The 27,916-nt window shown below is 41.0% G+C and overlaps 1 protein-coding gene across 6 annotated transcripts in view; it reads right to left on the reverse strand.

Annotated features, from left to right (window-relative positions):
• Positions 1-25,594, reverse strand: part of CNTNAP4 (contactin associated protein family member 4) — a 250,036-nt gene extending 224,442 nt beyond the window's left edge. For all 6 annotated transcript variants that reach the window (XM_040982339.1, XM_040982340.1, XM_040982341.1 and 3 more), the window contains exon 1: positions 25,510-25,594. In XM_040982339.1, the coding sequence (XP_040838273.1) occupies positions 25,510-25,594 (85 nt within the window). The remainder of the gene's footprint in view (positions 1-25,509) is intronic.
• Between the last annotated feature and the right edge of the window lie 2,322 nt (positions 25,595-27,916).

The following is a 27,916-nucleotide window of genomic DNA, read 5'->3' on the forward strand; positions in this document are numbered from 1 at the left end:
AACACCTCTACTTGCAATGACTGTTTCCCTCAGTGTATACAAGTGAGTATTTGAGGACATTATTCCATGTGGCCATGATATGACACAAGCAAAACAAAACAAAAAACTTGAAAAGCAACAAGAGAGCACACTCTACAGTAAGATTTCTTCAATTTTGCATCATTGTTATTCTATACATCACCTGCTAGAAGTTGGCTTAACTTTTAGATGGCAAGACTTTGTAATAAATTCTGCTAAACATCTCTACCAGGTTCTGGAGGGAACTAAGTCACACTCAGCAAGGACAAACTGGTGGAGTGCAAACATTGCCAGAATATCATTTCTATCCTGTTTGCCCCTTTTCAACAGTTTGATGAGGTGTCACAAAATGCCCTTATTGATAAGGGTTGGTCCAAAGATAGTTCCTTGTCCACTAGGTCACTACCCAGGCAGGAAATGGGGGAATGGGGCTTGTATGTCTGCGACCACCCCTCTTTACTTCCAACATGTGATCCCTCACTGATGGCTATTGCCTTAATTTCAGATTCCAATGCATTCCCCCACTTGATTGGAGGCTGGGATTGAGGCACCTGCTATTTCTTAGACCCATCTGCCCCATTACAAGAAATGAGGTAATCTAAACAATTGAATTGCCATGCACAAAACCTGGAGTATTAATTCTAAATCAATCTTCAACTGTATATCCTCAAATCCTACAAACCCTTCCTGTAGCTGCTCCAGAATGTTCTGATGAGTACACACTGGTAAAGCTTGGCTATTCTATTTTGATTAGACTAACAGTCTTACTCAGGTTTACTACTACATCACTGATAAGATTACCATTTTGGGAACATCCTTTGAATGAAGAACCACAGGCCGGCTTTCTTGGTTTTGACAGCCTCTTTATCCTGAAAGAATCCTGCGTGAGATGGCTACACAGAAATGGAGATGATGGTTCAGATATGTAGGTCCCAACCACATGTGGGAGACTTGGATTGAGTTTCTGGTTCCCAACTCTTGGCCTTGTCCAATCCTAGCAACAGGTGATTGAGCCAGGGTGTGGGAAATTCTCTCTCTGTCTCTCTCTGTCTCTCTCTCTCCCTCCATATATTTAGGGGAGTGGTATATGGTGGAAGAATAGGCTAAGCCTCCACCTGTGAAACCAGCATCCCATATGGGCACCTGTTCCTGTCCTGGCTGCTCCACTTCAGCTCCCTGTTGATAGAATGGGAAAACAGTGGCAGATAGTTCAAGTTCTTAGACCCCTGAACCTACATGGGAAACCCAAAAGAAGCTCATGGCTCCTGGCTCCTGCCTTTGGACTGGCTGAGCTCTGGCCATTATGGCCATCTGGGGAGTAAACCAGCAGAAGTACACTTACGCTGTCTATTCTCCCTTCCTCTTTCTTTTCTATCCTCCTTCCATCTTCCCTCCTTCTCTCTGTAAAATCTGCCTTTTGCACTTATCTTTTTAAAAATATTATTTCTTGGTGCCAGCACTGTGGTGCATCAGGTTAAGCTACCACCCATAGTACCACCACATATGGGCAACAGTTCAAGTCCCAGTTGTTCCATTTCTGGTCCAGCCTCTGCCAATATATCTGAAAAAGCAGTGGCGGATGGGCAAAGCACTCTGGCCCAAGCACCCACATGGGGGACTCTGATGAATCTCTTGGTTCCTGGCTTTCACCTGGCTTAGCACCACCCACTGCATCAGCCATAAGTCTGGCTATCAAATAAAAAAACTTTATATATATGTATGTGTGTGTATATATATGTATATGTATATATATATACAAAATGCATTGTGTCTTTAATTAGGAGGTAAAGAAAGTGACAGAGAGAGATGGGGGATCTAGACAGAGAGAGAAAGAGAGAGAGAACTGAGATCTTCCATCTAGTGGTTCACTCTCAAATGGCTACAACTACCAGGGCTAGTCCTGACCAAAGCCAGGAGCCCAGAAATTTCATCTGGGTTTCCCATACATGTGACAGGGGTCCAAGGACTTGAACCATCTTCCACTACTTCTTCAAGAACAAGAGAGGAGAGCTGAATTGGAAGCAGAGCAGATAGGAGTCAAACTCAACCACGTGATATGAAAAGTCAGTGCCATAGATATGGCATAACCCACTGCTGCACAACACCAGGAGTTTGAATGTGTGGTTATAGGTTTTAAGCAATATTTGAATTAAATTATAGTACTTTTCAAATAAATCTAAATGGAGAAGAAAAATTAGCTAAGTATTCTCAGTAGTTAAAATATATTTCTAGGAGCCAGCATTGTGACACAGTGAGTTAAACTGCCACCTGCAATGCCAGCATTCTGTATGAGCACTAGTTCAAGTCCCAATTGCTACACTTCTGACCCAGTTCCCTATTGATGCACCTGGGAAAGCAGTGAGAGATGACTAACTGCACGTGGCACTGCCACTCATGTGGGACACCTGGATAGAGTTCCAGGTCTTTGGTTTTGCCTGGCCTAGATTTGGCCATTGAAGCCATTTGGAGAGTGAACCAGCAGATGAAAAATTCTGTCTCCTTCTCTCCCTTTCTCTAACTCTGCCTTTCAAATAAATAAGTAGTAAACCCTACAAATAAAATAACACTCTAAAACCCATTTCTGGAGCTATTATATGTTCTAGATATTGTTACAAACCCTGGTTTCATTTTTTAAAGAGCTGTTTCTTTTATTTTTTGTAAGTCTTTGGCGTTCACTTACAAATTAGTAAAGGTTATTTCTTCATAACTTAGCTGGGAATAAAACCTGTCGAGTTTTTCCTCATAGCTGGATGTGTCCACGGGCTCATTTAAAAAATGTAACAGCTGCCACTGGAGTGCAACTAGAAGCCTCAAATATTCTTGCCGCAGATTTTTAAATCTTGCAAACACGGGTAACCCTACAGAACACACAGGAGAATTAAAGCTCTCTGGAGGGTCAATTACTCAGCTCTTCTCAGTGCTTGAGGTACCAAATGCAGTCCATAATTTATTAACACTGTCTACTGTGGCTGAATCCCCAGATTCAACCAAAGAAATGGATTCAAAATATGGAGTATTTCCAAAATTGGTGAATTAGTAACATCATGATCAACTGTGCCGTTTCTACTCCTCCTCTCTCTCTCCTTTCCATCTTGGGAGGAAGGTCTATTCATCTTCAGAGAGCTGCATTTTAGAACATACTTCAACTTGGCAGGCACTTGGTAAATGTGCATTCAATTAGATTGAACATAACTTGAAGAGCACATTTTAAAATTTCAATCAACTTTTTCTTGTCCATTTGTCTCTTTTTTTACATAGTCAGTGAAGCATTTAAGCAGCACAAGTATACGAATTCAGCCTCTTATTATGGGGCAATTACTTAATCTGAACCATCTAAGCCAAATGAATGGGGTAGGGTAGAGATTTGAGTGGGAGACAGAAAAACATCACACAGATAGGGAAGAAGGTTCCTTGAAGCTTGCCATTCACAACACATTTGTATTCCTGTCAAAAGAGATGCCATTAACATGCAACAACATCTTTCTCTGAGTATTCTGCACTAGTCTTAGTTCAGACAAAGTTTTACTAAATCCATAACTACTGCATGATTCTTTCTTGAAGTACTGCATCATACTTACACACAACTTCATCCCCCCAAAATAAAAGCTTTTAAATATTATCATTTGTAAAGAAGTTTAGGAAGAAAGTTTAAAGAAAAATAACATAAATGCACTTAAAGGCTCATATTTTTAAAGGAAATCAGCAACATACAAAATGTATATTGTGTTTGTGAAGATACAAACACATTTCTAGTCCACCGGAAGGAAAACCACTGAGTTCTTCTGGCTTTCACGCATTTCTAGTCAGCCAAGGCATCCTGCCCCTTCTGCCCCTTCACCAAAAGCAGGTCTGGCTGCTGCAGTCCATCGCCACTGTGACTGCCCTGGTCATGCTGTGTCTCTCATTACTTCTCACAAGGGTTCATTTAGCAGCTAAGGATCTGGACGCAACAATCTCAGCTTAGACCACATTCCCTTTTTCTCACTGGTTCTTTCACTTCCATTGCCAAGCACAGAAACATTGCAAAACGCAAACCTAATCAACATGGCACATACGTGCACACAGAACGTGTGTAATAGGAAAACAACCCAATGACCCCTGAGGTTCTTCTCTAGCTTCATCTACCACCTCCTGGCAACTTAGCCATCTCTCCATGTCCTGCCTCTGCTCACTTGGACCCATCCTCTGAAATCCTTGTGGTGCATTCAAACACTCCATGCTTCAGAGGATCTCATTCTGACTGGCATGTGCTTCCCTCTTCTCTCTCCCCTCCGGCTTTCCTATTCATCCTGCAAGAAAGAGCTTTAGCTGACTCCTGTGGCTCACACCTGATGCTCTGCCTGTGGCCACCCCCTCGAAAACTTTGTATTTCTCTCTCACACCATGCATATCACACTGCTGTGCTTTTTCGACTGAGCCAGGAAGCGGCAGAACTGAGTGTCAAACCTGAGGTAAGCTGGTTAAGAGACCACCTGCCCAGCTACTGACTGTAGTACCTCTACTGACACCTGCCGGGACCCTGCAAGTACTCTGAACAATACCACACACCGTGCTTTAAAGAGAAGCAAAAAATGGATCGCAAAAACAGTACACATCTGAGAGTCAGCTCTATGCTCAAATGCTAGCAAGAAGTTACTGACTCAAGACATTACAATATTTCAAAATCACTGATGCTGAAGACCTGTGCAATGGTAAGCGTCACACTGTGGAGGTTTACCAAATATCAGCTGAGTGAATACATGAAGAACACAAGCAAGCAGAGCGAGGCGAAACCCCAAGAAGGCTCAGAAATTACAAGAGTCGAACACTTAAACAGACTGAATGAACAATAGCCCACCTTGGTGAATAGCAACTATAGGAAGTTGAATTTATCCCGAGAATGCTTAACACATAGCTCACTGAGAATTTTTATAACACACTTAGCTAGCATTCTCTCTTTCTTGGTATAATTCTCTGAATCAACAATGTCAAGAGAAAAACAACCAGAATCCCAGTGTGTGCAATTATATGGTTCATTTAACATGGAGCATATTCACCTGGTATAATTCCTCAGGATAAATTTGCCAAGTATCAATTCACGGTCAGGTGAAAAATACAAGAATTCCTCTGATTGTTGGTCATCAGTCTGTTACTGGAGGAAACAGGAGGAACCACCGAGGCTGCCTCATCCATCAGAATGGGGTTACCCCAGGATCCCACGGTGACTGCAGGATTCATCACACACTGGGCCTCTTCTCTGAGTTATTTTTAAGACAAGTGTGTTTCCAACTTTCCCTTTTGCTTTTGGGTCTCTAAATGGCATGAGCTATAACACAACTATAAACCTTCCCTGCTACCATAATGAAAATAGAAAACCCACATTTAGTTTGGAGTTTGAGTAGACGGTGGCAAGTTTCTCCACCCACCCCACTCATGCTCCCAAATCTCTAGTGTTTGTTTCCTGTATATGACAGAAGCTCAGTTAGAAAAGAAGAGACCATGAAATGGCAACTGGATTGACAGATAAAGACCTACTTTATATAGATCTCCTGTTTTAAGAAAAATGCCAGGCTTTAAAAATCACAACATGGATAGGCATTGGGCACAGCAGCTAAGATGGTGCTTGGGACACCCAGAGCCCATATTGGAGTGCTTGGTTCCAGTCCCAGATCTGCTTCTAATCAAGCTTCCTGCTAATGAGGCAACAGGCAATGACACAGATGGAACTATGTTTAGCCTGGCCCAATGCCAGTTGTTCTAGGCATTTGAGAAATAAACTAGCAGATGGAAGTTTTTTTCTCTCTCTCTCTCTCTTAATGAGGTTTCCTTTTCTTTGTAAGTGATATAGGGGTAGGCATTGGAACACAGAACATTGGGGTACCACCTAGAATACCAACACCCCCGTATTAGAATGCAGGTCAGTCCTGGAGGCTTCCTGCTAATCCCTCCTAGGAGGTCTAAATTCTTCGGGCTCTGACGTTCATCTGACATGTGCAATGGTAAGCTGGGATGGAATTTCAGGCGCCAGGCTCAGACTCAGCCCAGCCTGACACAGTAGACATTTGTGTAATGAATTAGTAAATGGAAGATCTCTCCACGCCCCTCTCTCTCATTCTCAATCTTGCTCTTACTCTGCCTTTCAAGCAGATGAATATCAACAAACAACTAAACATTTAAAAATGTTCACAAAAGAATATTTTAGACACAATTTCTAAAAACTGATTGCAGGATATAATGCAAAAAAAGTAAACATAACTCTCACTTCAAACCATACCACTAAAAGTGCCACTTTTAGTTATAGGCATCAAATATATCTTATAATTATATGTAAAAGATACAATGATTTGCAAGCCTAGGACCAACCATATACTTGTACAATTTCACTTGGAATTCTACCAAATTAAATGTGTGATTAAACACATTTATTTTCAACGATGTCCAATTAGTTCTAAACCAACAGCTATAGGATGATGAAGGGACAGTTTGTAAAGTAGTACCTCAGGTACAAAATCATAGACATTCACCTAAAAATATTATACAAATTAAGAAAAAATCATTTTTGAACCAATTAACTAATACCCTGTGGACTCACTTTTGTTTAATTTTTCAGTCGTGTGAGAGGTACACAAATAAAAAGATATGAAGAAAACTAGAAATCAGCTCATAAATAGTGTAAACCAATGTATTATTAAAGTGGAAATCTCATTGCTTTGTTTGATCAAGCAAATATTTAAAGGTGCAGTGCATTGCCTATGAATCACAAGAAAGAATTATTAAGAGCCTCAGGCATAGCTATGAAGAGAGCTGGGCTAGATGCACAGGGGTCAACAGTCAAACAAAGGGTGAGACACAAGGTGCCCTCAAAGTCTATGATATTTTTTTTCCCCAGAAACAGTTTGGAATTAATGAGGAAAGCACTCAAAGACCCTACTGGAGATCACAGGGAACTGCGTGTGCTCTCTAGCAGTCCAGCTCAAGCAGGACTGCGCAGTGGAAACGATCCTCATCAAAAACCAGTTTTCACTGTTTAGTTTGATATGAAATATAGGTTTCTTTTCCTGAGTAAGAAGGGACAAACAGTGTTGAGAAATACTAGTGTGGTTTTTTTTTAAATATTGGAATTTTTTTCCAAAAAGTTAGAGGGAAAAATATTTTATAAAAGGAAGAGAGAAAATTCTAAGATGCCAGAAGAAAATGAAATCAGGGGTGACAACAAGACTGTGAGCAGGAACGTCCCATAAACAGTAACCCAAGCCTCCTGGAGCAGATGCTGGCCAAGGGCTACACAGGAAACCTGCACCCCAGCAGCCCCAGAGGCCACAGGCACAGGTCTCCAAGAAGGACATGTGGAAGATTGGTGATGCTTCTGAGGGCTGTAGAGATGGCTGGGGCATGTAAGTGACAAGATCAGGGATGAGTGAGGGGGTCTCCTGAGGGGTGACAGATTTGCTTGTAAGATCTGTCAAATATGACAACCCCTACCCTCCACCACTGATTCATGATGGAACAGATGACACCGCTGGCAGAGACACAGAACTATCTCCAAGTGTTATAAATTTCTGAACAAGAAGAGGAAGGGTAGAAGCAGACAGCTGTGGCTTCACAGTCTTCCTTGCACAAGAAATGTGGAGGTTGGCAAGACAAAGTGGGACAACAAAATCACTGAACAGTGCATGCTACTGATGTTCCTAAATGGCTTAAATTGCTATGATATTAGAAAATGACAAGAAAATTCAGGAAGCCAGGTACTACCATGCATTATTGGGAGACAAAGAATTCATAAATAAATCGGCAAACAGCCAACTGGTTCAAAATCAAGTAATGTCTGGGTAAGAGCGCATCCACTTGACACAAGCCTTTTAAAAAGATAAGTGCCAGGACAACATGACCACTAGATAAATACACTGGGGAGGATAGGAAAATGCGCATCTGAAAAGCGCCCAGGCAGCAACAGATGCTGTGTGAAGACCAAGTGAAATAATCTATGGCAAACATCTGTCCTAGTTCTCCATATTTGGAGGACATTCTCCAAATTTAAATTTAGGCAAAGTGTAAATGGACTTTTAAAAAGTTAGGAAAGTCACTGTTTGTTTTATGTATTTGGCTTGTTTGTGGTAAGGCACAGACCATACAGAAAGAAGAAAGGAAAGCCATGCACTATGAGATGTATGGATAAGGAGTTAAAAAAAAGTGACAGAAAACAAACTGAGCCATCAACACTTGGGGAGGAGTTCTAAGAAACATACAACAAATCACAACACAACTGAAGCCCAGTGACGTGAATAAAAAAGTGATTTGGCTGGAGACGAAATAATACTTGTAATAATAGCTGTGAGAATGGTAGTGATAAATAAAGGTGTGAGCTTAATAAAAAGGCTATAAATTACCATCTCACATATCTCCAAGACCTATTGGAAGAAGGATTTGGACAAGAATAATGTACTCAAAGGAAATAACTTGCCTCAAGATAGAAATGGTTGGAAAATGATGGAAGAGTATGTTGGGATTGTTAAGACACATACCTCTGGAGGTTTTCAGAGAATCTTGGTTAAGGACCAACCAGAGAGTGCTAGGTGTAGATAAAAGCAAAAAGGGGGAAGGAAATGACAGTGGAACCACCCCTGTCACCAGGCAACAGTAGAGAACAGATGAGCTCATCGCAAGCGACCCCAGCAAGGCCACTGAGGAGGGATTCAACTGGAGGAGGACTTGATTGAGCTGTTGAGTTTCAATGTTAAGCTTCTCCCAAAAGTCAACAGGAAAGTCATTTTCTTTGGAAAGTCACAATAGTGAGACCATCTTTCCTGTTCTAAGATTCCTATGTTGGAATCCTAATCCCCAATGTGACTATATCTAGGGAAGACCTTTGGAAAGGTAAATACGGTTAAACAAGGTCCTATAAGTAGGACCCTAACTAGGTAGGAAAAGCGTCCTGTAAGAAGAGGACAATATATGGGCCCAGAGTGATATCCCAGTAGCTAAAGTCCTCACCTTGCATGCACTAGGATTCCATATGGGCACAATTTGTATCCCAGCTGCTACACTTATCACCCAGTTCCCCATACTTGTGACTTGGGGAAAGCAGTCAAGAATGGCCCAAAGCCTTGGGATCCTGCACCCTCTTGGGAGATCAAGAGGTTCCTGGCTCCTGGCTTCAGTTTGGCTTAGCTTTGGCCATTGTGGACACTTAGGGAGTAAATCAGCAGATGGAAGATCTTTCTATATCTTTCTGTATATCTGCCTTTCTAACAAAAATATATCAATCCTTTAAAAAAATGAAGAAAAAAATAACAGGTTGGTCTCTCTCTTTCTCTCTCCATCAAGTGCACAAAGGAAAGGCCACAGAAGGATACAACGGGTGAGTGGCCACCTGCAAGCTAGGAAAATAGGCTCCGCTGAAACCCACCCTGACAGCAGCCAGCCTGGTCTTGAACTTCCAACCTTCAAAACCATGAAAACACCTATGTGCTGTTTCAGGCACTGGGCCTGGAGTATTCTGCTATGTCAGTTGAAGCAGACAGAGGAAGCACAAGCAAAGCAAATCGGCCAGGAAGTGCTGCCACCTTGCAGAAAGCTGTGGTCTTCTCTTCGTGACACTGCCTGCTCGTCTCCCTACAGCCTGCGCTTGCAAGTCATGGCTCACAGAAGGGACATGCAGGGAGTGGAGCACAGGGTCCAAGAAAACAAGTGGATCAGTATACCCCCAAGGGAGAAAACGGCTGTTATCTATACAGAGTCTGACACTTCATGCTTGTAGCAAGAAGGGGCTTGTTGTTAAATGCCACATGAAGGAATTCTTAGAAGAAAGCAGAGTTCCTTGATTTACCATGCTTGGAGTTCACCCAGAGAACAGGTATCTGTGGGCTGTAATACTCAGCAGAGATGGTTACAAAGATCGCTGGAGAAGCCTGGTGCATTCCACTTCAGACAGCAACCGTCACAGAGGTGCTGACTTGGATTTCAGTCTCAGCTCTGTTCTTCCCTACTCAGTAGCTCTGGAGGAACCGTCTGCATTTCAGTCTTCTGGTTTGTAAAACAGTCACAATAACATCTGCCTTACAGGGCTGTGTGAGAATGAAATGAAAGAAGGCATACTTCACCACCAGAGAGTCCCCAGAGTCCAATGCAAACAGAATATCTGTCATTATTAATGATAGCATATGTCAACATGTGTGAAAAGCTATGAACTATAAAATTCTGGCAATAAAAATCACAAATGTGTTCCATGAGGTGGGAGAAACGTGAGCAGAATCTCAAAGCAGTGGCAAAGTTTTACAGGAAAATCATAAAAGGGAATGTGTATGCAATTGAAAGAGGAAAATAACGAGTTCAGGACTCAGGATGCTGGCAAAAATGACTAAACTCAGTGAAACACTGTGTGCATGTATGTAGGCAAAATAAGAACAAGGAGGCTGTGGTATAATCTTCATAAAGTTAACAATGAAAAGCGAAAACAGACAGTAAGTTTGTTTTTCCTCCTACCCTCTCCAAAGGACAAGCATGTCAGAGGAGACAATGGAAAGCAGAGGTCAAAGCAGAGGAATTGAAGCCCTAGACAGAAGAAGGGGCTGAAACTCTCAGGACGTGAATGGCACTTCACACTGTTGTGAGTGGGTTTCGGAAAAATCTGTGGAAGGTGAAAAGCTGTGTGTGGATGGCAATGCTTTTTATCACTGTGCCCACACATCGTTTAGTATCATGAACTTTTTGAACTGCCTTTGTACTTCCAAATTGGAGGACCTAACCAGGGAGGTGCTACAGAGATTGAGAGACACGGGGTCAGCCTGCAAAAGGACAGATGCTATTTCAACTTTATTTCGTGCTCATGATGTATTTTTATTTGCCTGTATACCAAGAACCTGCCATGCAAAAATATTTGAAATCGTGACCTGTAAAACTATATTTACTGTAAATAAAAAAGGTAAGGAGGGAGGGAAAGAAAGCAGTGATGAGAAACAATGATATGCAGGGGCAATTATACTTAATAGGATTTTGCTGTAACAAAAGAATTAGAATTTACAATGGTCTCATCGCAAAGAAATGACAAATGTTTGATAAGATGGATAACTATCCTGAGTTATCAATATACAATGTGCAGATGCACCAAAACATTACTCTGTGCAGTGTGAAGATGTGCAATTGTTGCCTGTCAATAATAATCATAACCATAATAATAATAATAGTACAGTTTGGTCAAGAGACTATGCATCGCAATGGATTATAAACTGGAATGAAATACTCATCCTCAGAAATAAAATGCAACAGAGGGGATGCCTGAAGTTGCCCCTTAGGATCCTCGCATCCCATTACAGGATATGGGTTTGAATCCCAGTTCCTGCCAATGTGCCTGGGAAGAGCATCCATGTGGAAAACCTGGATGGATTTCCAAGCTCCTGGCTCAGGCCTGTCCAGCTCTGACTATTGTGTGTAATTGCAGAGTGAAGCAACAGATGCAATCTCTTTCTCTCTGTTCCACTTTCCCCTCTGAAATTATGCCTTTTAAATAAATGAATCTTTAAGGGAAAAAAGGAGATGACCATAGAATCAAATTTAGTAAGGATAACAAAAATAAAACTTCTTGAATAAAAATTATTTTTAAAACATTATCATGGTACGTAACATTGCAATTCTCCAAACCAGATTCTTTTCTTCTCCAAAGTTTTATGTGTTTATTTTCTATTCTTTAAGATTTTTTTTTTCTTATTTATTTGAAGCAGAGATATAGCAAGAGAGGAAGAGAATGGAGAGAGAGAGATTTTCCATCTTCTGGTGCACTTTCCCAAACGGCTGCAACAGCCTAGAGCTGGACCCGGCCAAAGCCTGTAGTTTAGATCCCCACCTGGATCTCTCAGGTGAATGTATGGGCCTTAGGACTTGGGCCTGCTTCTGCTCATCCCCAGGTGCATTCCCAGGGAGCTGGATCAGAAATGGAGCCACTGGAGACAAGTCTTGGTGCCCATATGGGATGCTAGAGTCTCGGGTGGCAGCTTCATCCTGCTCAGTGCACGGTGTAACCCCATACATGCTCCCACACTATCCAGCCATGTGTTTCTTCTCGTTACTAAACGTCTGCTTTCTTACAGGCACTGTGACAGACAGCTGTTGCTGATATCAAAGTCATTCAAATAATATCTTTCCCTTTCAAAGACATCACAGTTTCATAAGGAGATTTTTTTTTATATAAATCAGTTTTAATACTCTATGATTAGAGCAGTAAAGGACTTGAGGTGTGATGGGATTTTGAGGGAGAGAAAGCAGTAACAGTGGCCAGGCATCCTGTAGCTTGGGCCACCACCTGCAATGTGAGCTTAACCCGCTACACCTCAGTACCAGCCCCATTAAGTAAATCTGAAAGAAAAGAAAACAATAACAGAAACAGAAAAGTCAGTAAACATAAATTGGGAGCTACTTGTTTGTGATGCTAAAAAGTCTGAATTTAATGCTGAAAGCACCTATCTATCAATAGCCACAGGCAAGATCTGTGTTTTTAAAACAAAACAAACAACAACGACAATAACAAAAACCCTTCGCTTTAATTTCACAATGTATTATGTCAGGCTTACCTAAAAGTAAAATAGCATGTTTAGCATTGGAAAAATATTGCAGGCTATGGAATGGAGGGCATGAGGCTCTCCCTGAGAAGCGATAAAGGTAGAGGGACAGCTGCCTTGCCAGCCAGGGCAGCCAAACCGACTCTGGCAATGCCTACCATGACAGATGTCACAGCCAGAACACCCCCAAAGCCAGGAAAACGAAAGAGGAAAATGATCGCAGGAGGTTTGATTTTGCTAACTCAGAAAGACAGGGAACTTCCTGGCACAGTCTGTGAATAATATCTCCGTGACTGTGACACGCATGGACTAACTTCATGCTAATCCATATCATGCTGCAATTATACCCATGCATACATGTATTGATATATGTTAATGTACATATACCCATGTTTTAAATCCACCACAGGGTCAAGAACATTGCAAAGCATCCAATGAATGTGGACATTTACAAAGAGAGCCAATGAACAATGAATTTAGCTCAGAGTTTTGTATGTGAAGCATAGCAAATTATAGTGAGCATAGTTTTATTTTTAGTACCTAAAATTGTACATCGCATCTTTATTAGTCTACTTTTTCCCATTCCTCTATGAGACATTATGTTTGACCATGAACTGTTTTGTTTCACCATGTTCCATTTTCTGGTAAAGGGTGTTATGAGTTTAAGAAATCAAATGCAATGGCAGCGTTGGCTCTTTGCCCTCTCAAAGCCTCTTGGTCCTTTCTGAACATTATCTCTATTTTTCTGTCGGTTTTAGAGAAGATGAGACCTATTCTGCTACTTAACAGTTGCAGTAGGCTTTCAGGACTGTAGGAAGTTTTCTTATCAGGACTGCAATACAGACTCTGCACTAAAGGACCACAGTTCACACAGGCAACAGAAATCACAGGCACCGTGGAATAAAAGAACCTAACTGTGCAGCTTCATAACCTTGCACAGGACTCCCTCACCACCAATTTAGATAGAATTGCTTTTATTTTAGCAATGTTCTTTTAATTAAGTTCTAAATGTCTAAAACATGGCGAATGTAAATCTGTATTATAAATCTTCGATTGCAAAGATCACTAAGACTTCTGCAGCTTTCAGCCTTGCAGACAGATCTTTTCTGCTTAAACTCAACCAAAACAGAGAGATGCAAGTGAATGATGTGAAAAATGTTCAACGTCATTCCCAATGCCCTTCCCTTGGTACCAGCCTCACTCCATGGCGTTATCTTGGAGAGTTAAACCATGTCTCAACTTATCTAGTGGCTGTTAAGCCAAGCTCTGTTTTGCTATTTTCTACCTCCACTGCCAAGTTCAGAGAGGCCAGCAGACAAAGCTATGATCCTGGGGTCTTCCCAAGAAGTCCCAGAAAAGACTCAACTTACGATCACAAAAGGACAGTGCTGTTTCTGTGTTTACAAATTTAAACTGGACACAAAAGATTTCTTGTTCATTTTTAACCCCATGCACTGTTTTAAAAGCATCTTTAAGATTTTTTAACATGAATAATGAATCAGAAACAACCCCATTCTATAATATAACACTGGTGTGAATGTGTCACCTAGGAGCAGTGTTATCCATTTCCCCATCAACATGGCCTCTTCCCCAACCCACAAAGATACACACACACGCACACCGTGATCATTTCAGTTCAGCAACTCAATGCCCTTAAAGATTATTTTCAATTTAGTTCCTTCTCTGTGACCATCTGCTAATCAGCAGAGTAAAGGACAAACCACACAGTGACACTTTTGGAAACCAAAGAAAAGCCTTACAGGTTGGAACATGTGCACCATCACTTGGACAAAGTAATTGGCCCAGAAATTTAAAATCTGCTCAGATTTTCTAAGAAATATTTGTACTGGTTCTTTTTTTTTCCTTTGGTGATCAATAGCCAAAGTTTATTAATATCATTAAAAATTTTAAAGACAGAGGGTTACATAGGCAAGGAAAAAGGGTCTGAAACAAGACATAGTTTACTTCTAGTCATCAAGGGGGCGCCAATCAGTAAAAAAATGTGTTCTAGCAGGCTACTAATAATTACACAGCATTGGAGAGACGCACATCTCTGTGGTCTGTTACCAAAGCTTGAGGATTAGGGAATTCCTGCCTCATGTATTTCCATATCAACTGCCTCAAGTTCTTTGTTCTGAGTTTCTAAAGCTTTCTCATAGGTTTACATCTAGTTAATGGTTTTAAACAGGCAAGGAATCCCATCCTCCAATTTTCTGCCATTCCTCAATCTACCCCTTTGCCATCATTGGGGATGTTTAATTTCCTTTTCTTCCGTCATCAGCGTGCATCTGAATAATGTTGGTAGGGCTGACCTATTGGCAGCAAAATTTTTAATTTGTTTGCAGTGGGTGCACTTTATTTCATTTTCAAACACAGATGAAATCCTTGCGGGATCCAGTATTCTGGGTTGACAGTTTTTTTGTTTTAGAATCTGGAAAATGTCACACCATTCTCTTCTGGCCTGAAGGGTCTCCACTGAGAAGTCAGCAGTGAGTCTGATGGGTGTTTCCCTGTATGTTATCTGATCCTTCTCCTCTGCCTGTTTCAGTATCTTTTCTTTATGTTCAGAAGAAGGGAGCTTGACAATGACAGGCCTAGGTGAGGCATTTTTTAGGTCAAATCTGTTTGGGATCCACTATGCTTTCTGTATTTGGCTTACATTCCCAATGTTTAGGAAGTTCTCTTTTATGATTTCATTGAATGCACCCTGTAATCCTGCCTCTTTCCACTTTCAGGAACCCCTATAACTCTTACATTTGATTTTTAAGGGTACCATTCAATTCTTGGAGAGCTTTCTTAGCTTTTTTCAGTTCCTCTTCCATATTTCTGATTACTTGCGTGTCCTCAAATAAAGCATCTTCTAATTCTGAAATTCTTTCTTTTGCCTTGTTCGTTCTAATGGCTAGGCTTTTTTATTTTGCTGACTTGTATTCTTCAGTCCAAGGGTTTCCGTTTGCTTCTGTTTTCTAGCTGGTATCTCTGTTTTGTTATATTCCTTACATTGCTTAACTCTTGCCTTTGTTTCTGTCTGTCTCTGAAGGAATCCGTGGTTTCTGTTCTGCTGTGGTCTTCTGTTCCCCTTGTCCATGGCCTTTTAATCTGCAGGTCTTCTCTTCAGATGCTGTCTTTATGTTGTGTTTGTCACTCACAAATTTGTGGTGTATTTTATAGGTCCTGGACTGTTCATGCGCCTGCAGACTGTTTCTGCTGCTGGCGTGTAAGCTGCCACAGCCTGCCTGTTGCTCACAGGCCTCTGATTTCCTCCCTCAATGCTTTGCACTCTTAAGCACTCCTCTGGACTGTCCTGGCAGCCTGTGCCTGCTTGCTGCCTGCTTGCTGCCTGCTTCCTGCCTGCTTGCTGCCTCTGTACTGGTTCTTATGTAATACTTGGTTAATACAGAAAGAAAAATAAGAATCTCTGTTAAGGAAATCAAATACAGGTTCAAGTTCTGGCTTCACTTTTGATTCCATCTTCTTGCTAATGTACACCCTGGACAGCAGTGAGTAATGGCTCTGTCAGTCAGTCAACTGTGATCCACCCTGGAGAGCTGGAGTGATTCGAGGCTCCTGGCTTCAGCCTGGTACAGCCAGTACTATTACAGGCATTTGGTGAGTGAATCAACAGAAGATCTCTCTCCCTCTCACTGTGTTCTCACGCTCTCTCACATGCTGTCTTTCAAATATAAATAAAGGCATATGTATATTTTTCAAGGTCATCCAAAGAACTATCAATTTTAATTCTTACGACTAATTTCCTTGAAAGTTTATTGGTGTCCTCTACAAAAGATTTAAAAAAAATTTGTAGGTTATAACTACAAAGTGAAATAATGAAATGATAGGTTATGGTTTGAAAACTGTACAATAAATGTCATTTATAAAGTCAGGTGCATTGATGTATTTACATGCTGCTTGTAAACTAATATTTACCTAGGACCCCATTTGAAGAACCATAATTGTCCCTGGGAGAAAAAAACTGTTAGAGAAACAAATATGTCTTTTACGATTTAGAAGCATGTCCTGTCTGATTCTGGAGCACTGCAAACTAGGAAAGATGCTTAATAAAAAAAAGTAATTAGAGCTAGAAACACTGATACATATCGTGCCATTTTTCCTTTGTGATTTAAAAACCTCAGAGAGCAATTTCATCACTGCTCTGTTAAATACTTATGGAATTAAAAATTTTTATAGTTCCTAATTTTGAACTACTTAAAGTGTCAAATGTTTTCAGGCCTCACTCACTTTTCCAATTATTACACTGGAATGACTCATTAACTGTCACACAAACAGATTCATTTTTACCTTCTGTTAGGCTATTTTCCCAAGTTTATCACCAGGGTACTACTTTGTGACAAACCATGGCAAAAATTCATTGGAAAGAAAAACAAACATCAAGCACACAAGTTGTCTTCCAAAAACAGGTGGGCAAGCTGAAGCAATGATATAAATTGTAGCAGATTTTACATATACATCCTTTTTCATTATGTGATACAGTAGTTTCCGACATCAAGAATGTGAATAGCCTGGCAAAAGGTACTTTGGCAAAACTTTTATCCTCCAAGCTAAGTCAGAAACAAACACGTTTCTTTCTGCAGAATATATCCTTTTTCTTTTTTTCTGATCAACACAGAACTGTCAGACTCTAGCATTCATGAACACACTGGAGATCCAAAATCAGAAAAAAACAAAAACAAAAAAACCAAGAGTGGACATTATAACCCAATAAGTGAAGCTGCTCAGGACACTTGAGTCCCCAAATCTAAATGTGCACAGTGGAAGTCTTCCTTGACTTCTGATCCAGCTTGTGTGGGTGAATGGCAATACTCGAATTGGCCAGCAGGGTCTTCCAGTGCCAAAACGACTCCACTTGGCTCATTCTCTTCACTTACCATCAGCTTGTCGAGCAGATGTATACCCCGGGAGGCAGCAGAAGACGGTTCAAGTACTTAGGTTCCTGCCACCCATATGGCAGGTCTTAGATGGAGTGCCTGCTCTTCTTGGCTCAAATTTGACCAAGCACCAAGTGTCACAGCGTTTTCGGGAAGTGAACTAGCACATGGAAAATATCAGACTAAAAACAAGAAAGGTCAGCTTCAGAATATACAACATAGGCATGCCTAACACATGTGTGCATTTTTTCACGCATACTGAACGAAACACTCAGAACATCACAGTGTTAGAACTTACTGAAGAAGTTTCATGTTGAAACCACAGATACCAGAGACTGACACATTAAACCACTGCCTGCAATACCAGAATCCCATATCAGCGTGTCAATTAATCAGTTCAAGCTCCGGCTGATCCACTTTCAATCCAGTTCCCTGACAGTGTGCCTTGGAAAGCAGCAAAATATGGCCCAAGTACTTGGGACTCTGCCACACCTTTGGGAGGCACAGATAGAGTTCCAGGCCCCTAACTTTAACCTGGTCCAGCCATTGCCACTAATTGGGGAGGGAGCTAGTAGCTGAAAGACTTCTTTTTCATTGCTTCTCCTTCTCTCTGTGTTACTCTGCCTTTCAAATAAATAAATAAAAATGGGTGTTTTATTTTAAAGTCTTGTATATCAAAGTTTTTGAAAAATTTAATACAACAATGGAACAGCCAATGACATTGTTATTTAAAAATATAATTTGTTGGGCCCGGCACAGTGGCGCAAGTGGTAAGGTCCTCGCCTTGCACGCCCGGGATCCCATATAGGCACCGGTTCTAATCCCGGCAGCCCCGCTTCCCTTCCAGCTCCCTGCCTGTGGCCTGGGAAGGCAGTCAAGGACGGCCCAAAGCTTTGGGAACCTGCACCCGCGTGGGAGACCCGCAAGAGGCTCCTGGCTTCGGATCGACATAGTATTGGCCCGTTGCGCTCACTTGGGGAGTGAATCATCAGACGGAAGCTCTTCCTCTCTGTCTCTCCTCTCTGTATATCTGCCTTTCCAATAAAAAAATAATAAAAATAAATCTTAAAAAAAATAATTTGTTGTGACTAAGATTACAACAAATTACAGGTAAACTATTATTTCTCTAGACATTTTCAATCTTCAGGTATTTTTACTCTTATGAGTATCAAATTATAGTGTTAATCTGAAGGGTGAACTATTATATTTCAATAGATTCAGTTAATTGGCCTTTTGGGTGAGTTCACCCTTTCTTTGAGAAAGACTTTCACTGCCAAACACAAGAACTGATAATACCCCATAACTTTTGACAAGGTGAAATTTGGAGCATTTGTTTCTCTTTTTGAGACTCTTTCATTTTTTTTAAGATGACCAAAATCAACCACATCTTAGCACTTGAAGCTACAAGTAAAGAGCTTCTTAAAAAAAAAAAAAAAAGCCCAGCAAAACAGTATTGCGCACATGCTATAAGGATTAATCCTTCCACTGCCACTCACAACACAATTCATTTTACATCACATAAAAATAAAATCATTACATATAATTTTTAAAGGCTACACTCTGTGATGACTCATCACCCCTTTCATATGAGTTAACTGGAAAAACAGCAAATGATTCCAGATAAATACTGAGAAAGCTTTGAGATCAAACTTTTCGAATCTGTAACCACTGAAGTACTAGGTCCCTGGGAGTGGGGGAACAGGCTACTATCTGCACTGTTCATCATATCACCAGAAATATTCAACTGCCAACTCGAATATGCATGTATGGGATATACAGACTATGCTTTTCTTTTCTTCCTACTGTTTTCAGGGACTGAACCATAAATGTCAACCACTAAGAAGGAAAGAAAATTACTAAAAGAAGCATAGTAAGGGATGTCTTAGATACCCTAGGAATAATTAGCACTTTTTGATTTATTAGCTGACAACATGAAGGTTCCAACGGACTATTTTGAGGTAAAAGGAATCAAAATGCTAACACAGTACAAAATAAAGAAAGATGGGTTTTTTTAAACAAGTGTAAAAAAGAAAAAAGAAAGAAAACCTTCAAAACCAGACAATACTAATGGCACCATTCCTCATCATCTAAATCATCCACTTAGAGTGGATGGTCAGGAATCCTATCACGGTTTCAGTCTGACACTCGAGAAAGCCACATTCCAGTAGTGACAATGAGACTGTCCTAGTTTCACTTGCTTCGTTGGGAATCCATTCTTTTGATGATGCTTAGAAATCTTTCTTTTCCTTTAAAACTGAATAATTATAAACAATATTAAGAAAAAGAAATTATTTTGATGACAAATCACCAGCTATTTGGAGAAAAATATCATTGGGACATTGCTGTGGCATGACAGGCAAATGCAGCACACCATCATCCTACATACGTGCTGATTTGAGTCCCGGCTGCTCCACTTCTGATACAGCTCCCTGCTAACACCCCTGGGGAGGCAGAGGAAGGCAGCTCAAGTGCTCAGGCCCCTGCACCCATATGGAAGACCCCAAAGAAGCTCCAGGAACAGTTGTAACACTTGCAGCCATTTGGGAAGTGAAGCAGTAGATGGAAGATCAATCTCTGTCTCTTCCTGTCCCCACTGTAACCCTGCCTTCTAAACAAATAAAATAAATCTTTAAAAAATATATACTGATGCAATGGAATTTCAATGAAAATCATTCTTTAGAGAATATAGCCTATAATATTTAAATTTCATTCTTTTTTGTTTGTGTGGTTTTTTTTTTTAAGGCCATAGTAGGGCCTCACGTGGTAGTCTAATACCCTTGCATGCACTGGGATCCCTTATGAGTACCAGTTCATGTCCCAGCTGCTCCACTTCCCATCCAGCTCCCTGTTTGTGGCCTGGGAAAACAGACAAGGACAGCCCAAGGTCTTGGGAGACCCAGAGGAAGGTCCTGGTCCTGGCTTCGGATTGGCTCGGCTCCAGCCATCACAGCTACTTGGGGAGTGAACCAGTGGATGGAAGATCTTTCTCTTTGTATCTCTTTTTCTCTGTATATCTGCCTTTCTAACAAAAATAAATAATTTTTAAAAAAATAACTATAATAAATAGTGTAATATAAACTAATGAGTCCAAAGATCAGTTCTTGGAAACCAAAAGTAACTACAATTCCAAGTGGACAAGGCATTTACATACAAATTAATTATACTGCCATGAATAGGTGAAAGGCGCTTGTTTAATTATTGTGAATTCTCAGTGGATAGGGCTTAAACAAAAATCTATTTTTTCAATTTACTCTAGAAAGTTTGCCAATTTCAGAATTTTTAGGAAGCTGCTGTTTTTTTAATACATATAATTCATATTAGGAAAAGAGTTCAACTAGGATACAATTTAAAAATAGTCATGCTATACATTACAACATTATACATCAATACTCTTGCATTTCACATAATAAATATGCCATGATACTTAGCATGAGAATAGAAAAACACAAGACATTACCTATAAATTATAAAAGAATTTCTCCAGTTTATCGCTATATCTGTAGGGGATTTTTACATTTTATCAATACTATTGTTATCGTCACTTTCCATGACGCAGTTTTGTAGGCATAGAGATCCCTACATCCTCCTTCCCATCCTCCTTTTTTCCTCTGCCACTTTCCCCATATTATCACAGTAGCCTAGTCTTTTAGTAATGGTTATAAGTTTAACTTTATGCTATTTATGTGTGTCACGGTATTGTAAGTATAGGCAAAGGCAGAACATCTAGTATAATGGAAGTTTCTGATTTAGAATCCATAGACAAAGGCATTCTTCTCGTAAGAACAGAGAACAGTTTCCTCAATGTAAATTTCTGATTGGTATGGAGTGAGACATTTTATACTCATGAAAACATAAAGCAACATTAGAATTTTTGCTCAAAATATCGAAGATGAAATTACTTACTTGTACAGTTTAATGAATAACCTATACCAATTACTTGGGATTACATACACCCTTTTGAGTACCCAAAACCACTAAAACTATCCATATAATTACATAAAATTCATACTCACGAAATAATAAAATTTCTGAAGAAACGGGACTGAAATATTTACTTGAAGGTTTGCCAGCGTTTGTATTGTTACCTTCAGTACCCCAAATAAGTACAGAGTGGTGTCAAACTTTGTCATAGTAGCACAGTTTACACATCATCCATGTGTCATGTATTATTTAAATACAGAAATTATACATACATAAGGGCACATCAGAAAGTTTCTTGAAATGGAATTAAAGGTAAGTATACTTTGGTGATGAAATATTTTACAACCTATTTATATGGAAATTCTTCAAAGAGTTTGTGAAAATGAATTTTAGAAACCCCACAATTTCACATTTTTCACACTAAATAAGCTTTTTATTTTACTTTCCATGAACTTTTTGAAGAACCTATATATGGCACAAATTCCCAATTTAATTTCCCAAATTAATTCCGTAATACCATAATGTTTACTCCCTATGAATAAGCACAAAATGCACATTGAAGTCATAGTTGAGCTTTGTGTTAGCTTAAGAGACATGTTTTCTGCAGAGCTAGAAACTGTCCTTATCAAAAATGACTTGGGGTGCATGCACTAAGAAGCGCGAAGAAAAAACCAAATGAATATAACCAATCGCCATTCCTGTGAGAAGAGCTAACATGCCCACTGATCATCATCAAGTGTTAGCTATGGATGAACTGTATATAGTCCAGCATAGATTGTGTTATATCAATACTTTCCTATTGTATTCCTGCTACTTTTTCGATATATTTGGATGTGGGGAAAGGTAAGAAGAAGTTTCTAGGAAGAATGAAAGGCTGAGCATGAACAACTTGAGCATTTTTCTGTTGCATCTCAGAGTGCACAGTGATCACTGATTCAGGCAATTACCTTTTGGTTACTGATTGTTTAATATATTCTTCAACGCTTCTTTTAGGATAGTCAGCAGACATATCTTTTATTCCAAATGAAAAAAGTAAGAACACAGTGAGTTCTAATTAAGTTATTCGTCAGTTCTGTGATGAGCATTAATCATTCTCAGAGTAACACTGGGTATACCCAAAGCTAGACAGCCTCTATCAGATGGCTGACAAGAACTAAGGGAGCACAGACTCTCACCACTTCTTCCTACTGCACACTTCTGCTTAGCTGTGCTAAGTTGATCTCTCCCAGAGCTAGAAATGCCTCAACATCTAGGAGTTGTGAATTTCTCAGAGAAATTACAAAACGGCTCTCTCTCCTTTGTGTATGCCTCTTATCATGTGGAGAAGGCTCAGTGAAGCTTTTCATATAACAAATCCTCCAAGGAGCTGTCTCCAAACTTTCATGAAAGAGGCGCTTCAATATCACGAGAAACTCATCTTGACCAGTACAAGGACAACACGAGACTTTCAGCTAGTGCGCTGCTTCCGAAAGCGAGAGAGATGAGAAAATCCATGGGCAAACACTGTGGGCCACTCAACACATTCCAACTTCCGACGACTGAGCACCTATCACGGCCGTCAACGATGTGCAAGCAAAAGGGTCTAGTAGCCTATACATTACATATATGCATAAATACACACACAGGTGCATGTACATATATGTAAATGTATGTGCATTCACCTGAACAGAATGCTTGTAATGTGAAGTTTTCCTGCTGATTAACTGGAACAATTAATGTTCAATTCAAAGTGTGCCTAATGTCTGGTTTGCCAAGGGCCATGAAAGCTTTCTTATGGGAAGCCTTTGGCTGACTCAGGGGATAACAGATTTGCTCCTGGTGAATCAGCTGTAAATAAAAAGAAAAGGTCTTTGTGTTCACCTGAGAGAGAGTTTAATTTTCTTTATTTATATTCAGTTCTCCCTAGCTTCAATATGGGTATTCAAGATTGATTCACCTTTTCTTAATATAAAGTCTTGTCTAGAAGAATTACTGAAGTTCTTATAACATTTCTAAATGCTTTGCTGGTTGAAGGCTGCCTATTCTTCACACTAAATTCCAATCTCACTGGTAAACATATATACTTGTCCATCTGAAATATTCTCTACCATGACGTTTCCAAAAACAAAATCCCTTACAAATACTGGATAATAAAATTTGGATTTATGAAATAAAGCATTTGCTTTTGTGTGCATTGCTGCAAATTACACTGCCAAAATATCAACTAGAAATTACTAAATGAGACCTTAATTAGATGCTCTGACATTGCAAGCACAGGCAATCCCTCAGAGGCATTGTAACCAATAACCTCAACTTCAGTATTTAAGGGTTTCCGACAACTTAAAATGTTTGGGGCTCCTCGTTTTATCAAAGGTTGGAAGAGCCCTGAGCTACTTTCTGAACACATCAAAGCTGCACAGACACAGAACCAAGACTGATCTTTACAGCATCAACAAGAGGCTCACCCACAGCCCACCAGACATGCAGATTATTATGCTTTTGGCAGATCTCAGGAGCTCCAGGAAGGCGACACTTTACTCAGGAAAGCTATTTGATGCTAGTCTGCAATGGACTCTATCTAGAAAACAAACAAGCATAAACAACTATTGGCCAAATTGATCATGTTCATGCATTTGTAACTATGAGCAGACTATTGAAAGCCACAGACAGAGCTGAGTCTGGGTGAGTTACACTGTGTTTTTCTTGGGGGAAGAAGCTCCAGGTACTGTGCTTTATATTGTAAGAGTGACCTCTAGTGCCTTCCTTTTTCACTGAACTTCAGCAGTTGCGAGACCAAGCACCCCCTTCCTACAAAACTTCCCTGGAATGTGGGAGTCTGTGATGCTGAAGCTGTTGCTGCTATTTATTTGTTACAGCGTTTACAAATGCTGCCATTATAGGATTCTGAGATTTCAACCAGGTGAAGTTATACACACCTTACTGACTTGCAGGATTCCCCCAGACCCACATTTCAAACTGAATCTGAAACACAGTGCAGCACCAGGAGTGAAACGACATTCTCTCAGAGTGATAGGTCCAATGAACCCGTGCTGCTGGGGACTGGAGACCACAGTGGTCACGCGGGGAGAAAGGACACCAGGCCTGTGATGGGAAGTCCCTGATGTCGTAAATGCCCGATTACTGGCTTCCATCCCCCATGTCTAAACCTGGTGATGCAGCAGCAACACACATTCCTGAGCAGGCCTCATTGCCCTTTCATGAAAAGCAAATGAGCTTTCCCTTCACAATCCAAGAAAGAACCCAAAGTTGGGCTCACTGAGTGTGCCCGTCCTTTACTGAAGGGAAAGGGGGATTTCTCCCATTTGGCAACTTTTAAAACTTTTTCTATCTCTGGTTAAAAAAAAAAAGTGCATGAAGAAGGCAGCCAAATTCTTTGGGATGGTAATTAAAATAGCAATAGGATTGTGATAAATTATCCCTAAACTGATGGACACAGGATCAGGAGGTTCCATGACAAGGATGTGCAGTCAAAAATTCAACCACTGAAGCATTCCACTTTCGACAAATCACCAGAATGTTCCTCCTTTCAGCAAAATGTAGCCATCAGCGCCTCGCCCGACCTTCCCCAAGCGCTCCAAGTGGCCTGCTCTTAGCACTGGGGACCCAGATCACAACACTGAGGTCTGCCTGCTCCTGGAGGCTGCAGTGCATTCCTGTTATTAGTCTGCATCATTTTGGAGATGCAGCCAGCCGCCAGTGTGCCAAATCACAAACTTCAGAAACGTAATCGAATGCAGCAATAATATGAAGTCTGCCAGTTGCTTTCCCATTAGACATAATTCCAATAAAAGCCTGTAGTCCTAAAAAGGGGGATAAAATCAAGACATTCCTAGGCTCTTCCCTGGTTAAGATGCTAATTTAATGTTTTACTAGAACTTGAGCATGCTCAATGAATATTCAAAGACAAGAGGGTAAGATGGGTAAGATGCTGCTCACAGACAAGAAAAAAAGAAAGACAGAGAAAAAGCACTTTGCCTCTTCGGCCCAGACCAAGAAGAGAGACGAGTACCCATCACAGTAGCAGGCGTGCTTCATCCACAGCCACATGCCTTGTGGCAATTCCAGAGGCAAACAAATAATCATAAACACGGCAGAATTAAAGTTTTTTGCAGAGAGCTCCCTGCAAGTTTTTTCATCATTTGCGGTATACTTACAGGAATTCCCAGCTTCCACTCGGTCCCAATTCTGAGTAGATAACAGAAGCAGTGCCTTGAGGATAGCTCCGATGGCAGACCCCATGTTCACATCTGCCGGGTTCCCGCAAAACAGCTTGCGTGGCTTTCCCGGGCTCCAGCCCTGGCTCTCAGTGCCTCTCCCAGCTCCGCCTGAGTCTTCAGCACCTGAGTCTTTCTCTGTATCCCTCCCTCCCTTTCTCCTCCTTCTCTTTCTCTCTCTCTCTCTGTCCCTCTCTCTCTTGCTCGTGCTCTCTCGCTCTCTCGCTCTCTCACACACACACAGCCCTGACACTTCACTGAAAAGCACCCAGCATCTCCTCTAACAAGCATCCACACTGCGAGGCCACGCCCACTCCTCGCAGCAGGTCCCAGAAATTGGCAGCCGCATCCTCCTCCAGATACACAGCCGCGCTCTGAGCTCAGTCACTCGTGCACCGCGGGTGATGAAAGCTGGACCCAGAGGCGCGGTCTCCAGCTCCTCCTGGGCTTTCTCGGGGCTCCCCCCTCCCTGCTCTATTCTCCAATAATCCTTAACCCTTTTCCCTCCGTTGGAGGTGAAGGTAGCGGGGAAGGGGAAGGTACTGGAGCCTTCCGATTTTTCCCGAGGTCTTGAGTCTGGCAGAGCAGAACGGCACACTGAGCTATTCCTGGGCTCCCGGGAGTGCGTCCAGGTAAAAAATGTGTGATGTTTCCCAACAAAAGCATTGAAATGAGACAGAAATAACTCGGCAGCCTCGGTTAAATTGAGCTAAAATTGCCCTTAGGGTAAATACTTGCTGTTGTTTGTTTCCATAAAACTATTCTCTTCAGCCACACGGAGGATTTTAGGATGGAAATTCCTCGTGGGCGGACCGACATTCCTGCTTGGCAGATATTTAAACGCATCTGATAACGGCCTGCGACAGATTAGCATTACTTATTTTGGTTCCTGCTTCAGGAGCACAATCCATGATGAAGCGCTCTGGATGGGTTTATTTCGATGAACGCACCATGCTGTGAATACACAGCAGAGCATTTGACAGTCAAATTCTTTAATAACAATTCTCAAAAGGCCTAAAAGGAAAAATGATGGAATAGCAAAGGAAGGGATTCACCCCCACCCAGTACACACACACACACACCCCTTGGGAAGGTGAAAACGGAATTCAAGTGGTCTGGAGGACAGAGAAGTAAAGTTGAATTCAATAGCTCAGAAAAAAAATGACTCTTTAGATGGCTGATCCATGGACACTATTATGTGTTGGATGGACTATGAAAAAATTTAAATGGAATTAACACCCCCTAAGGAGAAGAATATCCCATGGTGTCACAGAAGATAAATCTCTTGAACACAGATGTCAAGATCTGGTATTGAAGATGCGCTAGATTCTGTCAAGGTGGGCAGCCTGGGGAATGCAGCCTTCAGCTCTCACAACCTTGCCGTGGCTAGAGGAACATCAGACACATCCCGGCAAGAACACAAAATGGACATTTCTGCACTTTCTATTTTACAGATGAGAAAACAGCAATCGAGAATGATGGGAAGAGGTCAGAGCGTGAGCGAGGAATGTGCCAAGGACTGAACGGAACTTCTGTGAGCTTAGTTCCTCTGCTGTCATCCTAGGACTTAAGATTACAGTATCCAACCTTGCAAACTCTTGGCAGTGGCAGTGAAAATCCGGAGGCCCTACCACACAAAACAGCAGGGGAAGTGACAGACCAGCTTTCTGTATTTCTACAATGAGACTTTAAATTTTTTTTTCAAGCATAATACTGTTAAGTGAAAGCAGATACTTAACCTGACAATTGATTAAGTGACTACTGAAAGAGATTAGATTTTATTGAGCACCTACTATATGCCACGTCTTCTTTAGCCCTGTTTTTATACCAGTGCTCAGAGGACAGCATCCTTGTGCCTGGTGAACAAACAGAAGGAAACTGAGCCTCAGCCAAGTGGAGCACAATGCCCCACGTGCTCCTCAAAGTAGAGTTCTGGCCTATAAAACTCTAAAAGGGGTGGCTGTCACTGGCTGCACGCTAAGACGCAGAATCCCAGGCTCTCATTCTTTTCCTATTATTTATTATCCCTATTGAATTGTTCTCATAAAAGAAACATGGGAGCAAGTATAATAGAGCCAGCACACATGTCAAAAATAAAAAGCAACTGAACAATAAAAATTTCTTTAGGACAAAGTGGAAATCATCCTAGCAGTCATTAAGATGGATTTTTTCGTCATCAAGGGGCTGTCATATGGGATGAATTGAAGACCTCTACCAATTAGAAGACCTAACCGTTCCCGGTTCCTGCTAATCCTCTCCCACCTCACAGATGGGGAAGACAGATGCACAAACCCAACAGGGCAGAGGGCATGGACGTGGAGAGCAATGTTGTAGATAGGAATTCTCT

Source organism: Ochotona curzoniae, unplaced genomic scaffold (genome assembly GCF_017591425.1).
Source record: "Ochotona curzoniae isolate NIBS_2020 unplaced genomic scaffold, NIBS_Ocur_1.0 contig_3622, whole genome shotgun sequence".
In the NCBI taxonomy this organism is placed as follows: Eukaryota; Metazoa; Chordata; class Mammalia; order Lagomorpha; family Ochotonidae; genus Ochotona; species Ochotona curzoniae.